The sequence below is a fragment of the Miscanthus floridulus genome, chromosome 10 (assembly GCF_019320115.1).
Source record: "Miscanthus floridulus cultivar M001 chromosome 10, ASM1932011v1, whole genome shotgun sequence".
NCBI lineage: Eukaryota > Viridiplantae > Streptophyta > Magnoliopsida > Poales > Poaceae > Miscanthus > Miscanthus floridulus.
Genome location: NC_089589.1, coordinates 472657 through 488562, shown reverse-complemented (window position 1 = coordinate 488562; position 15906 = coordinate 472657). Strand labels below are relative to the sequence as shown.

Below are 15906 nucleotides of genomic sequence, written 5' to 3'. Positions count from 1 at the left end.
TTTATAGGGGCGGCTGGTAACACACCAGCCGCCCCTACAAAATCGATTTGTAGGGACGGATGTAGTGTAGTATCAGCCGCCCCAGTACATTTTCCATCAAAAAAATTTAAATTTACAATTCAAATTCGACCAGAACATATATATATTCAAATCTGACCATAAGCACAAGAGCATTATATAAACTACCATTACAAATCCAATTCACAAGAATATATACAATCCATCATTAAATAGACATAATTCACAAGTCTAATTCATTCCACAAGTCCAAACCGTCCCACAAGGTAAGACCAATGTCAAATTCTATACACATTGTTATCAACGGCCTAGAGCTAGCCTTTCAGTCTCACGAAGGTGTTGGTACTGAGGATTTCTACCTAAGTTAGAATCTCAGTCATGGTAAATGCCTTTGACGTGTACAATCTGCATACATGGACAGAGTTGTGGTGGCCTATATAGAACCATGAAAATCTATGCAACCATCCATATACAGTGACCGTGGCCATTAAATGACTCCCCCGTGGTGATGCAGTGTTATCCTGCAACAACAAATGACTGAATGAGCAAACCATATAGCAGCAGGCAAGCAGCAGATCAAAAATTGCGTTCAAAAAAACAGCAGATCAAATTGCAGACTGCAGCAAAGCAAGTAGTACTGCGGTGGGCACCCCTTTATTTAACCGTTGCATCATATTCTATCACTAGTTAGGCAAGCAAATTGTAGAAAGGAGCAGCGTGTGCAATCCTGAAACTAGTATATAGCAAAATGGTAGAAAAATATGAGTTTGGAAAGGAACTGTCACAGATCACGTATACTGCATATACTACTGGACAGATGCTTTTTGTTTCACAACATATTCAACCAACAGTGTACTAGATTACCAGTCTTCGAAGAACACACTCTGAACCCAACAAAAACAGTACCACACCACATATATGTTAGAATAGATCTTACCAGTCTTCGAAGAACAGCGTCACCCAACTCTTGAGTGAGGTTTATTAGTAGCCCCTGGAAAGAGAATTGGCATCAACAAAATATAGATAACACAGGAAAAGATGATTCAGAATTAACAAACAAAAAACACCTGTAATCCTGTATACAAATAATGTCATGTTTTGGTAATGCAAAGAACAATCATTAGTTTCCAGGTTTCTTTTTCTTTACTAAAAAAGTAATCATGAGAAAATTTGGTCACTAAAAGCTGAGAAGCTGAGAAAGTAAACTGTTTCAAAAATGACGGAGCACAGAATTGACACCCCAAGAAGCAAAAATACAAAGCAAAATTCCTAACATGTCCTAGCCAAGGTTACTTTCTTTATGGAAACCAAATACTAGGAGTTGAAGTTAAGGGTAATTTACATTGAAATTGAAGTGACCGCCAAATACTAGGTATCAATCTGCAAAGTAAAAACCAGCCACCAAATAGAAGCCTCAGCCTCCAGCATTACAAGAAAACAACTAAATATGATAAATCTATAAAATCACCTAAGAATATGGCAACTGAACTAACAGAAAATACAGACATCCTTTTGCTCACAATAACTTCTAATACTGTGAGAATATCATACGGCATTGAACCAATTTTCATGAATTTGCATTCAACCAGTGATTAATTTTAGAAGTAACCCATTTGCTGGTCAAGGTTTCAGTGTTAGGGTTATTCACAGCCATGACAGGAAGCTAATGTCAGGTTTCAGTGTTAAGATTGTAACACAAAGATGAGGCAATCATAATTTGACTGGTGCACTGAAATAATAAAATGAAATTTTTTAGTGATAAAATGAGGAAAGCCTATGCAGGATATTGGCAGTTAGAATGTAAGGCGGTGGGTGTAATCCTAAATTGAAGCATGTCAAACTGAAGAATGTGTTATAGTGCCACTTAAGCTATATATTGAAGCCTGCTGCAATTGAGAACGATGAATTTCTATACAATGTATAGAGGCAAAATTAAGGGAAACCAAACTGACCTATTAGTTCTTGCATCTCATCATCAGTTTTACGAGACTGTGAACATAGATCCCCTGCAGACAAGAAAATAGAAACAGATCTGAGAGGGAGGTTGGGGAGAGAGAGCACCTCGATGTGGCAGCAGCATGGGTGCCGGAGAGGCCCTGCAACGTCGGCGGTGCTGGCGTCAGGGGAGGCCCATGGGTTAGCGGCGCGGCGTTGAGGAGTGTCAACGTTGTGTCTGTTGCAATGCAGTCAGAGTCAAACAAATTAAATGTTTCGTGTCTAAACAAATTAACATATATGCAACGAAACCTTTTAGAGTAGTCTACGGTTGTGCTCGCACGTAGACTTCGTTTTATTTCCTCGAGAGACCAAGCATACGTGTAATGGTCAAAGCGTTAGTCGGTTGAGAAGTGTATATATAGTGTGTATATACAGGTTTACCTCCGTGGAAAAAAAATTGTATATATACAGTACATATGAAGTGCTTTTTTTTTAAGGGAAACTGGAGGGGTTTGCACCCCTACAGTGCTTTATTAAAAAAAAGAAGCAGTTCTGAAAAGAAATACAAAGCAACTAAACGACTATACAGCTAAAAGGGAAAGGAATTAGGGAACAAAAAGCTTGAAGTGATTTAATTTCTTGTCGATCTGTAATATACTACTATATGAATTTAAATAGTGAACGGAGCGGATCGACCTTCAGTTTGCGAATCTTTACAAAAGTACAAAAATGTGTGAGAGAGAGGCAGAGACCGCTCTGTGCGTTTTTGCAACCTGTGTCCATGGTGATTCTTAATTTGGTGGTTGGAATTGGGTTCCATCTTATCGCTGCAGTGCCGTCCCCAGCTAACTGGTCACGTCAAGGCTGTTCACATTACCAACGCTTGGAAACAAAATAGAAAAACGAATCAATAAAGAAGATCCTTGGTTGGTAAAGAAACGATCTGGTCGAATACTAAACAAACTAAAAGCTGTATGAATAAAGGTCTTGTAGAACGACCACTAAGTAGATCCAATATTGCTGTTTACCACTAGTACACCGCACTCAATGCAAGTAATAGGCTGGCAACCGGAGTCATAATATTATAGTTAGTTAATGTTGATTTTCCCTCCGGACGTACAATTCTTGTCATTTTGGTAAGGTTCTAGTTAAAAATTTTAAATTTTAATTATCAGTGAATCAAAAAATAAATATTTTGACCACACTGAGATTTGCATGTATTGATTATAGTCTTGAGATTTGCATATTATATGACAGATGTATGAACAAATCTTTCTTTGGGACCATGTCGAGTTGTCCAAAATAAAAGAATTATGAAACCCAACTGAGTATAATTTTGGGGTGGCTAGCGCAGCGGTGCTCGGACGTCCGGATGCTAGCCCTCATCTGAACACCCGCGCCGGCCCCGCCTACTGTGTGTGCTGCTGCGCTTGCCTCACCTGCTGCACCTGCCCACCCACGCCTATTGTTGCTACGCGTGCTTGCCTGCTGCTGCGCATGCCCGCCTGATGCGCGCCACACCTGTTGCTGCGCATGCGCGTGGGGACCGCCCGCCCAGCGGGAACCGCTTCCGTTTGCACTCGCTTCCTGCATCTGACGCCGAGGTGAGGCGGCAGAAGGCAAGGAGTGATATGTAACACCTGATCTACTTTTAAAACATCCAAATGCAACACTTCCAACATACGCCTGAGGACAAATGAAACATTTAGAACATGCGTCTGAAATATTTACAAAACACCTGAAAACACTTGAAACCACTATAAACATAGCAACATCAAAATAAAACACTTGCAATATATGTGTGAAACATATGCAAGATCTAGGTAAACACATTTGCAACATACGTATGAAAGAATAGATGAAACATCGAAAATAGAAGTTTGCAACGTACGAGTACAAACATTGCAGCATCTGCAACATCCCGATCTAATTTTGCAACATCCATATGAAACACTTGCAACATATCTATGAAACATTTAAAATATGCGTTTTGAAATATGGGGGAAGCCGGGGCGGGCCGATTCCAGCCATTGAGGTCGGAGCCGGCGGCGAGCGACGGCGCACGAGCACCACCAGCACCAGCACCAGTGGCGGCGTGCGAGCATGAAAGCTCTAGTTTGGTTTTGGTAAATTGATGAAACCCTAAGTGCTAACCTAGTTTATCAAAGTGGTTATGAGATAGGTGGCACATTCCAAGTGGTGAAGCAAATGAAGATCATGACATGACGATGATGGTGATGGCATGGTGATGATAAAATGCTTGGACTTAGAAAAGGAGAAAGAAAAACAAAAGGCTCAAGGCAAAGGAGAAATTGATAGGAGCTTTTTAGTTTAGTGATCGAGACACTTAGAGAGTGTGATCACATTTAGGATCGATAGCCGTACTATTAAGAGGGATGAAACTCGTATCAAAATACGGTTATCAAAGTGCCACTAGATGCTCTAACTCATTGCATATGCATTTATGATCTAGTGGAGTGCTAACACCCTTAAAAATGTTTGTGAAAATATGCTAACACACATGCACAAAGGTGATACGGGTTTAGCACTTGGGATCAAGGGTTCGAAACTTCACCGACGGAGTGCACCGGATGCTGGTCACGCAGTGACCAAACGTTGGGGTCTGCGTCTGGTCAGTGGCGCGCAGTGAAGGCCACCCTCGGTCTCTTGACAGGACGTAGGCGACCGAACTCAGGCTGAAGACTGTTCAGCATCCGGTCGTGCTGATGTGGCGGCGCACAGAGGAGACAGTGAGTGACCGGACGCTGGGTGAGTCCGGTCGGTGGTGACCGGACGTGTCCGATCGTGAGTGGAACCTTACTGAAAACGACCGGACGCTAGGGTCCTGCGTCCGATCACTTTCAAGCAGCGCATCCGGTCACAACTTAAATGTACTGATGACTGTTGAGATCGGGCGATCAGTGTTTGAAGCAGGGGACACGTGGCGTGTATCGCACGACCGGACGCTGGGGTCCTGCGTCCGGTCGATCTGACCGGCGCATCCGATCGCCCCAATTTTCAGTGAACTGAAGAGCCAACGGCTCTATTTCATAAGGGCTTCTATTTAAGCCCCATGGCCGGCTCAAGCTCACTCTCTTGGCTATTTGCATTGACATAGCAACCTTGTGAGCTTAGGTAAAGCCCTCCTACTCATCTCCATCATTGATTCATCATCTTTGTGAGATTGGGAGAGAATCCAACTGCGTTGCTTGAGTGATTGCATCTAGAGGCACTTGGTGTTAGTGTTTCGCTGCGGGATTCACTTGTTGCTCTTGGTGGTTGCCACCACCTAGACGGTTTGGAGCAGCGGAGGAGGATTTGGCACGAGTTGGTGATTGTTCGTGGCCATCTTTGGTAATTGTGAGGGGACTTGTACCTTCCCCGACAGAGCACCGAAAGGTAACCCTAGTGGATTGCTCGTGTCATTGAGTTACCTCACTTGTGGATAGGTTCTTGCGGTGTTCAATTGTGTGGACGAGGTTCGTGCAACACCTCTTAGCCACCGAACCACCAAGTGTTGGTCGACACAACGGAGACATATCGTGTTGGCAAGCACGTGAACCTCGAGAGAAAATTGGTTGTCTCTTGTCCTTTGGTATTTTCCTGGTGATTGATTAAATATTCATCTTGTGATTGATTCACTCCTCTACGCGGCGGTATAATCACCTCACTTACTCATTTACATTCCCGCAAACTAGCTATAGCAAGCTCTTTAGTGTGCCTAGAATTGAGAGCTTACTTTGTAGCTTAAGTTCATCTAGTGGAGCGCTTTAGTGTAGCAAGTGTGAGAGCTCTTAGTGAGTAGTGACTTAGTGAATTGTGTGTCTAGTGATCATAGTAACTAGAATTATTGGATAGGTGGCTTGCAACCCTTGTAGAGCTAGAGCAAGTTTGTTTTTTTGCTATTTGTCATACTAATCAAATTGCTCTAGTTGGTTTGTAGATTTTTAAATAGGCTATTCACCCCCCTCTAGCCATATTAGGACCTTTCAGAGCACCACCGCCGCCGTCGCCACCAGCACCAAGCTTGGCTTGGTCTGGCGGGCTACGCACGCGACGGGCGGAGTGAGCACCACCAGCACCAGCGCCAGCGACGGGAGGAAGCAAACGGCATGCGCGACAGGCGGGGGCGAGAGGTGTGGGATAGGGCGCGCGGCAGCAACGAGGCGGAATGGGTGCACGGCGTCCGAATGGACACCTGGGTCCTATTAATAGCGTATAATTTTAGGGGACTCGATCGGTCGGTCATCTCGAGTCATGATATTTGTATTTTGTGTTCATTTCCAACTGCAATGCAATATTGTTTCGGTTGATCTAGTTGACCTTCATCATTTGTTAAGGATTAGTAGTATCTTTGCAAATCAGTCCCTCACTCTAATGGAAGTGCAACATCATTGGAACTTTATTTTTCTCGGACCATTTGCATCTAGCTTTGCGATTGCCACATGTTGATAAGTATTCCTTTCGTTTGTTTTTACATGCCGTATTAGGCTTATGCTAAATCAAATATTTTTAACTTTAACTACTAATTTTTGAAAATTATATAGGTTAATAACATAAGATTTATGCTTTAGATTCACTATGAAAAATAGTTTTATAATATATAGTTCACATGTTATGAAACTAAATTATTTTTTTTAAATTGATAGTTAAAATTAGAAATGTTTGACTTAGGACAAACCTAATATGGCATGTAAAACAAAAGGAGAGAGTACTCCCTGTATCGAAAAGAATGTCGCATAGGGTTTAGTGTAGATCAAATTTTCTTTAGTTTAACTAGATTTGTTAAAAATATATCATCAATATTTGTATATATTCAACTATTAATCTAATAATATTTATTATGCACCATCAATATTAATATCTTTTGTGTATATTTCATTAAAGTTAAAAATATTGACTTCTCGAAAAGTGATAATAACATTTTTTTTTATCGGACGCAAGGAGTATAGATCTGTTGCTGCAGACCTGCAGCTTGCGTCAGTTGTCATCTATAGTGTTTTTAGTTCACAAATTGCGGCATAAGCTGTAGCGAACGAGCTCATTAGCAACCATTTAACAGTTTGATGGGGTGAAACCTTTAAACACTGAAAATGCGCAACTTTAGACATTGAGTACAGTACTACCACTGTGGACCAATATTCAAGGGACACAGTAAAAGTCAAATGTACTAGGTGAACAAGAACAGCCCAACGCCCCGCTCTGCTCTGATGGTGATGGTTGACTTGGCTGTGCATCCGAGGTCAGGTCAGGTCAAGTTTGTTCACATTGTATTAATTACGGTCCCGTTCGCTGGTCTGAAACTTGGCTGAAACTGGCTGAAAAACACTGTTCTGGCTGAATTCTTGTGAGAGAAAAATACTGTTCTGGCTGAAAAAACAAGCCGAACAAACAGAATATGGGGTAAGCCGAACAGGGCCTATGTTGTAGTACCTCGGTGGAGTCATAAAATAAAGTAAAATAAAATAAAATAAAGTAAAATACAATAAAATAAAATAAATTCTCATATGATGTAGTATAAGCTGACGCCATCTGCGTTGGTGTTATCCGCCTCGTCCACGTCTTGTGTTAATTTTGTTTTCATTCCTAGCACAAGTTGTTGCATCGTACTCCATCTGTTCCATATAAGCTGCTTTGACTTTTTTATTTATTCATTTTGTCATGTATCTAGACATCATATTATATCTAGGTGCATAACAAAATAGATGTATCAAAAAAAAAGTCATAGCGACTTATAATTTAAAGCGGAGGGAGCAGTACGTACGTATTTGTTAATTTTGTTTTCATTCCCAAGACCTTGACGTGTAAAAATAAGCTTTTCCCCATATGTCTAGCTCACCTGCGCTGTATTTGTATGTATGTTGAAAAGGCTTAACTTACCATCCCCTTTGCACATGAACCCCTCACTTGTGGTGTATTGATATATACGGTACTGATTTTTTTTTTGTGAACACGGTACAACCACCTAATGTCGTTTGTTGTCAATCTTTTCTTTTTTGTGGGCGAGTTAACTTAATCCTTGTTTTTGTGAGACAACAAACACATATACAACACAGGTCATTTATCACGTGAAATATTAGTGTATAAACACATACTATAGCTATGACTCTTTTTTGGTACGCGGGAATTTATCTTGCATCTTTCTTGTGGAAATGGACTGGTTTCAGTTAAATTTCTATCTTTTATAGAGGTCGTAGCTATATTTTTATGGGTGTGGGTGGAGTAGAGAGATTCTGGTATAGAATATCTCAGAACCGAAAATGAATAGATATTTGGAGTTTAAACTTTTATTACATTTACAAAATTAGATGCATAAACGAATATGGTTAGTGCGTTGTCGTGGTTCCGAGAAAATGCTACGCCCGAAAGTCAAAATTTGGGTATGTCTACTTATGGCCACTGACAGCATAATATGACTATTAATCTATTATATTAGCCTTACTTTTGGTTGGAGCATTACTTTAACTAACACTACGAGTAAAGTGCCATGAGTGAATGGAAAATCACCCAGGTGGAGGCGTGGAGCCGCTCAACCCCTCTATGTTCTTAACTCAACCAAGCTTTCAATTGTAAAAAATTATTATATTACTAGCGTATATGCACATACTTAATGAGTCTAGTTATTGCATTTCTTTACTTAAAACAACTAATAAAGTGCCATGAATGAATAGATATTAGTAATTATACGTGGATTGTCTTGGGTTTCATGACTTAATTTCATATATGTCCTGTGTGTCAAGGACTCGATTTCCAATTATTACCCTTGATTTTGGCGTCCAATGCAATAGGAGGATAATCAGCCTGTTCGTTTCAGCTGAATTGGCTTATAAGCCATGGCTGAAAGCACTGCTGGCTGGTTTGGTGTAAGAGAAAAATACTGTTCAAGCCGTGGATTATAAGCCAGATACGAGCGAATAAGCCGAAACGAACAGGCTGAATGAACCGAACAGTCGTCATAGGGATGGAACATTGTAGAAAACTTTTCAAGGGAAGGAACATACATCCATCGTATGCTATGACTACGTACACGGTTGTTTCTTCTTCTATAAGACCAACTCCAGCCCTATTTAAACCCCTATAGCTAAATATAGATATCCAAACAAAAAACATAGCTCCAGCAGGGCTCCTACTAGAGCCTCATATTTGGGGTGGACACCCAAATCCTCGCCAGGGACCCAATTCCTGGGGGCTCATCCCCCAGCCCCCATCCGGCTGTTGCGGTCTTTTTGACCCGCGCTCTTATGGAACCCACGCCGGTGTCGCACCTCCACCCCCAGCGCGATGCACCTTCTCCCCGCGCGCGACATCCCAGCGGTGAGTCAAACGGCGCGACTTCCCAACGGCTCCAACGGCTCGGCGAGCGCGGCCCGCAACAGCCACCGCCGCCGAGACTCGACTCCGATGCGGACACCGACGCCAGCGCCGGCACCGGCTGCCGCGCCCCTTCCCCGAGGCGTCGCGGCGAATGAGGAAACCGCGTCCACCGACCGTGGTGCCTCTTCCCCGAGGCATCGCGACGAACGAGGAAGCCGCACCCATAGGCCGCCGTGCAACCTTCCCCACGAGGACCCGACGCCTTTGGAGGAGGAGCGGGTCCGCTTTCCCGACGCCGCGCGACGAGCTCCAGCGCTGCTTCCCCTCTTTCTCTCTTCCCCAATCGTATAGCTGAGAGGACAGAGAATGATGAGTGGGCCTCTTTTGTCATTGTCTATCTGAATGGATTTGGGGCCTAAATTTGGGGGCTGGTGTTGGAGTGAAAGTAAAAATCTAGGCCAACAAAAATAGGGGGGTCACCCAAATCAAAAGTAGGAGCCCTGATTTAGGGGCCTCTGCTAGAGTTGCTCTAACTCGTCGGTAGAGTAGAGGGAAGATAAAAAAAAAATTCCGTATGGAGTATATATAGATAAATTGAGTAAAGAATCATGTTGATGATAAGTACAAGGACCAACAATTAACCATTCAACAGGCAAAGTAGTAGTTTGATGGGAACAAAAAAAAAATTGTGCTGTGCGCGCCCTACTCGTAGATAGGGATAGGAATAGTTCATTTTTGATAGTAACTAGGAGTTTTATGGAAAAGAACCTCCCCGGTCCCCGCCTTTTCAAATGGTGCCTCTGCACTGCTGCTTCTTCGTCTTCGTTCATTTTCTCTCATTTTCCATGTGGTTTGCTTTGCTTGAGTAAGCAATTAGCATAGCACAGGAGCAGGGTAATTGCTATCAATTATTATATTTACATAATTAAGGGACAAGAAGAGGTCAGGAAGTGGAGTCCTTAAGTGTCTGTGTGTGTCTGTCTCCTCGCCTCCATCCCCATTCCCTTCCTCTTCGTTCCTTCCTTCCTCCCAGCTGTGAATTGTGATTCTATTCCACCATTACTTCCCCCGAATCTCTTCGTCAAGTCAAGGTAACGCCCAACGCGGCCTCCACGCGAAGAGAAATGCCCAGCGCCGCCTAATAAAGCTTTTCACTCGTCGTCAGGCAGATCAGATTCGGAGCAACCCAGCTCGCTCAACAATCACCACCGTACTACTACTACTACCAGCAGAGGAGCAAGGAACAGAGGATCCGTCCTCCACCACCCATCACCCATGGGCAGCTACAAGTACAAGTACTGCATGTGCTTCACGCGCAAGTTCCGATCCCCCGACGCCCAGCCGCCGCCCGACGTCCGCGCCGCCTACCTCTCCTTCAACTCCGACTTCCACGCCCTCCGCCGCTTCCTCTCCCAGGCGCAGGCCGAGCACCCCGCCGACGTCGACCGCATCCACGCCCTGCTCACCGCCGCCTCGGGGGGACATGGCATCGCCCGCCTCGTCACCAGGTCGCCGGCGCCGGCGATGCCCACGCTCGACGACTTCTTCGCCTTCCTCTTCTCGCCGGAACTCAACCCGCCCATGGCTCACCAGGTTGGTTGCCTCTTGCCTGGCGCCTGCTGGCTCCTGCCTCTCCCTCCTCTCTACCAAATCCCACGACTAATCACTGCTTACTTAATACTGTACCTCCATTTTTATCAATCATCATCGATGCTGATTGATTGCCTGCTACATGATTTATTAGCTACCTCCATGCTCATGATTCCATTTCTGTCTGGTGTTAAGCTACGATTAACAGTCTTACAACACTAATGGTTGACTGCAATTGCAGTACCCTGTCCCGAGGTCAACTGTCAACTCCCCCCTCCCACCCACCTCAAAAAGATTCCAATTTTTTTCGAAGATTGCCGGCAGAACTTCTGCCAGGCAAATATTTTAATAGAGGAGAAAAAAAAATCCAATTTTTCCTGTCTCTGTCTTTCAATCCATGGAATTGTCGGAGGACATGGGAGCTTCATTCAGTTCCCCGAACATGCTTCAATGCTTCATTCAGTCATTGCCTGTCTTTTTCTCCAACACCGGTCATTGCCTGTCACTCTCCTCCTCTCTCTGTAGGGGTGCTGCTATCCAATTCAATTTTGGACGCTACTGCTGCATTTCCTACTATTTGTTGTACTCTGCCTTCACATTGCAGCCACCAAATACTAGTAATAGATAGCCGAGTAGAATACCAACAGTCTTCTTCTCGAAATGGTACAAAAGATGCGCCTTTGGATTACTTACTACTACTATCAATTATTAAATTCATTTCAAAGCTCCTAAACCATAACTCTTTGCACTGTTTGTGAATGTGGTGTGCTTTAGCCTCTTGTACAAAAGAAATGCAAAATATTGTTCATCAATACCAATAAATAAATTGTTTTTTGCCTCTTGTCTCACCATTACCTAAATTCTTTGTTCAGGTTCACCAGGACATGTCTGCCCCATTCTCTCATTATTTCGTATTCACCGGACATAATTCCTACCTAACTGGGAACCAGCTCAATAGTGACTCCAGCGACATCCCAATTATAAAAGCATTGCAGAGAGGTGTTAGAGTCATTGAACTTGATATGTGGCCAAATTCTTCAAAGACAAATGTCGATATTCTTCATGGCGGGTATGCATTCTGTTTTCAAAACACATTCACTATTTTATTCCCATGGATTTACTGCAACATCTGCGTATAAAAACAACTGCATACGTGTGAGTATGGCATTATGGCTGCAATGTTCACAGTTCTCAAAACCCCCACACTAGATGGCATTACGGGACACTTGAAAAGAAATCACATCCATGGCATAACAAATATCACCATTTCTTCAAGCCAAAGGATAAATTTAGTTCTTTTTCCCTACACATTACAGTGTAGCAAGAAGTATAATTTCCTCTGAACCAGCACCGTAGTTCTATATTTATATAAGCCAGTTTGTTATAAGTAATCCATGCTGCTTGAATTTGCAACCATCCTTTTTGTTCTCTCTGGCTTTGCAAAAATTAACCCCCCCACTCTTCTTTTTTCTTGGCATTTTAAAGGACATTGACTGCGCCGGTAGAAATGATCAGGTGCTTGAAGTCCATTAAAGAATATGCCTTTTGTGCATCAACATATCCGCTTGTTATCACTCTTGAGGATCACCTTACACCAGATCTCCAAGCCAAAGTAGCTAAGGTAAAGTTTGCTTAGTATATCAACTCCTTGCACTTGTCCTGTTTAAAACCTCAATTCTGACTTTAAGTTATCATAGATGCTCACTGAAACATTCGGAGATCTACTTTTCATACCTAGTTCAGACCCAATGAAAGAGTTCCCCTCTCCAGCAGCTCTGATGAGGAGAATAATCATCTCGACTAAACCCCCACAAGAGTACAAGGAGTTCCTCAAAGTTAAGGATAACCAAAATGGCAGTGGAAACATAGCTGATTTGCCAGACACAGGAAGCCTAAGAAGAATAGATTCAAATGCTGATAACCAAAATGGCAGTGGAAATCTAGCTGTAGACACAGGAAGCCTAAGAAGAATAGTTTCAAATGCCGATGAATCTGATGGAAAGGTCTGCAATATCACTGTCTTGTCTAGACACGCACCCATGATTTAACACAAATGAGATAAACTTATTTCCATAAACAGGATGAACTGGATGAGCAAGATGAGGAAGATTCCGACGAGGATGATCCCAAATTTCAGCAGGACACTGCCTGTGAGTATAGGAAACTGATCACCATCCAAGCTGGCAAACCAAAAGGCCATTTGCGGGATGCGCTAAAGGTGGATCCAGAAAAAGTCAGGCGGCTTTCTTTGAGTGAGACACAGTTAGCTAAAGCAACAACTTCTCATGGGGCTGAAGTCATAAGGTAATTTATGTGATTCATTTCAGTGCACAAGAATACTAGAAGATTTGGTATTGAGTTGTTATAAGATCGCTGTTGTGGGTTTTATAATCTCAATGTGTTGCTTATGCCATTGAATCTATTCCTCTCTTTTAGTCCATAGGGGTTCAGCAGGTTTATATTGTAGTCTTACATTATGTAATGTGAAAAAATGGGGAAAAAAAGGAACTGCCAGTGTTGCCAACGTTACAGGACACACATGATAATTCAATAAAAGGCTGAATTCCATAGCTCCGTACAAAAGATAGGCAACACATGCTATCTGTTAGTTTAAAATATAAAATTATTTATTCCTGAAATTATCAACATTAACCAGTCATAAGATTGCATCTCTTTAAGGTAGTTACCATAGTCATACACTTGCTGAGGAAAATTTGAATTCTGTTCAGGTTCACCCAGAATAATATACTCCGTGTGTATCCAAAGGGCATGAGAGTTAATTCTTCAAACTATGATCCAATGAATGCCTGGACTCATGGTGCTCAGATGGTTGCATTCAACATGCAGGTGAGGTTTCAGTTCTTAACTGCCCTGTGAGCCACTAATTTCCACTTTCTTCGTGCTTTTATACTCGCATAGTATTAATATGTGTGACTGCCTAGAGCATTAAAGCATAATACGTTGGGCTTTCATTTTTCAGGGGTATGATAAAGCACTCCGGTTGATGCAAGGATTTTTCAGAGCCAATGGGGGCTGTGGGTATGTTAAAAAACCTGACTTCTTGCTAAGGACAGGTCCAAATGGGGAAGTATTCGACCCCAAAGATAGTTTGCCAGTGAAGAAAACTCTCAAGGTAGGTGTATGTTTCCCAAACTTTGACAACTGAGTTTGCTAAAAAAAATGTTCCAATCGGGCTAGTCCAGCATATACCTAAATCTATTGTGTTGTCCAAGCAGGTAAAGGTATATATGGGAGATGGATGGCGCATGGATTTCAGCAAGACTCATTTCGATGCCTTTTCACCTCCAGATTTCTATACCAGGGTAAGGCACGAAGATGTTCATTTGGGTTAATAGTAGTGACATGAAAATGGCATGCTGGGATGAAGTTGTGACTAGTGGTTCTCAATCGACATGCTCTAAGCGTACAGGTAGGGATCGCTGGAGTGAACGTGGACACTGTGATGAAGAAGACAAGGGTGATCGAAGACCAGTGGGTGCCAGTGTGGGACGAGGAGTTCACATTCCCTCTGAGGGTGCCGGAGCTGGCCCTCCTGAGGATAGAGGTGCAGGAGTACGACATGTCGGAGAAGCACGACTTTGGGGGGCAGACGTGCCTGCCGGTTTGGGAGCTGAAGCAGGGCATCCGTGCTGTGCCCCTGCACGACCGCAAGGGCAACAGGTACAAGTCTGTCAGGCTCCTCATGCGCTTCGATTTTGTCTAGCTAGCGGCCTGCCTGCACAAAAAACATTCAGATTCAGACAGTCAGGCACAGTGTTCTTCTTCTTCTTCTACATCTACTTGTGTGTGTGTTTATTACAGGGAAATCAAGCTAGCACTATGTAGTATGAGTTAGCAATAGTGTGTGTGTATGTATGGTAGACTAGATCACTAGAGTGCACCCATTATATTCCTGCCTTACGCCCATCTTCAGTTCTTGCGTACATCAATCAATGTGTATGTATGTACTGATTTTGTCTTGTCTGAATAAAAAGCTGTATGGAAAGAAGGAGCAGATCGACTGAGCAAGTCCTCTGAAACTGTGAAATACTTTTCAGCGAACGAACAGTGTTTTCCTCTCACAATAAATCAGCATAAGTCAAATTTCAGTGAAACGAACAGGGCAATGGACTGTTTGTTACTTATGGAATTCTGGAGATGATTTTGCTACTGCTTGTAGCTTATTCCGCAGGAATGAATCTGAATAAAGCTTGGGATGGGTTCAGAGTTGATACTCAAATTCTTTAATTTTCCTTTAGATAGAAGAACTCTGGAGGACACGAAACATGCGTGTGTTATCACCATGCTTGAATTATCCATATCGTTGATGGGGCTCCATTCTTTTCTTTTCTTTCAGGCCCACTTAACTTAATAACTGGTAGTAGTAGTAGTATTTTAAATGTAAAATTTAAATTATTATTACTACTACGATTAATGTTAGCAAAAATTACTGGTTGAGATGATCCAAATCATGTGCGCGTGTTTACTACCTAGTGTTGTAGCATGAATCAAGTCTGATGCAAATACAAACCACACTGAATTTTTTAATACCTATAAAAAAATCAATTACATAGCAAAAAATTATTATTTCACTCTTTTTATGATAATATTGTGTTTTTTTTTCTTGTGAGTACTAAATATATATGTAAAAACATTGAAAAGCTATTAAGATATACACTAAGTTGTATAGATTTATCATATTTAGAATGTGTCATCATATTGTCCGACCCCCCTATCAAAAGTTCTGGTTCCGCACCTGGGAGGGCGGCAGGTAGACAGAGAGATTCCCCTCATCTCATCTCGGCCCCAGCCAGGGCCTGCGGCGACGGCATACAAGCAGCAGCATCTCTTGACTCTTCCGCGCCGCCAGCCATCTGTGTGTCTGACATGTCCCGGCACCGGCACCGCCACCGCCACTGCCATCCGCCAAATATCTATCTGCCTCATCAGCCTCGCCAAAGATGTACTCCCTCCGTCCACAAAAGAATGCAATTCTCGTTTTTCGAGAAGTCAAAAAGGTTAAACTTTGACTAAAATTATATAAAT

At 42.7% G+C, this 15906-nt stretch overlaps 1 protein-coding gene across 4 annotated transcripts; it reads left to right on the top strand.

Moving 5' to 3' along the window:
* Positions 1-10111: 10111 nt before the first annotated feature.
* Positions 10112-14869, top strand: LOC136486037 (phosphoinositide phospholipase C 2-like). Of its 4 annotated transcripts, none has more exons than XM_066482808.1 (10): positions 10112-10361; positions 10440-10863; positions 11733-11929; positions 12346-12481; positions 12558-12863; positions 12941-13164; positions 13590-13707; positions 13841-13993; positions 14097-14183; positions 14284-14869. In XM_066482808.1, exons 2-10 carry the CDS (start codon positions 10546-10548, stop codon positions 14704-14706), a joined length of 1962 nt encoding a protein of 653 aa, XP_066338905.1. In that variant the 5' UTR covers positions 10112-10361; positions 10440-10545; the 3' UTR covers positions 14707-14869. The 4 variants fall into 4 exon arrangements, with proteins under 4 accessions (XP_066338905.1, XP_066338903.1, XP_066338904.1 ...); XM_066482806.1 differs by having other exon boundaries at positions 10436-10863; XM_066482807.1 differs by having other exon boundaries at positions 10418-10863.
* The last annotated feature ends 1037 nt before the right edge of the window (positions 14870-15906 follow it).

Excerpts from the sequence above, each read along its gene's own strand:
- LOC136486037 (XM_066482808.1), top strand. The coding sequence starts at position 10,546 with ATGGGCAGCTACAAGTACAAGTACTGCATGTGCTTCACGCGCAAGTTC. Across the intron at positions 10,864-11,732 it reads ACCCGCCCATGGCTCACCAG|GTTCACCAGGACATGTCTGC; the intron begins GTTGGTTGCCTC and ends TTCTTTGTTCAG. Across the intron at positions 13,165-13,589 it reads CATGGGGCTGAAGTCATAAG|GTTCACCCAGAATAATATAC; the intron begins GTAATTTATGTG and ends AATTCTGTTCAG.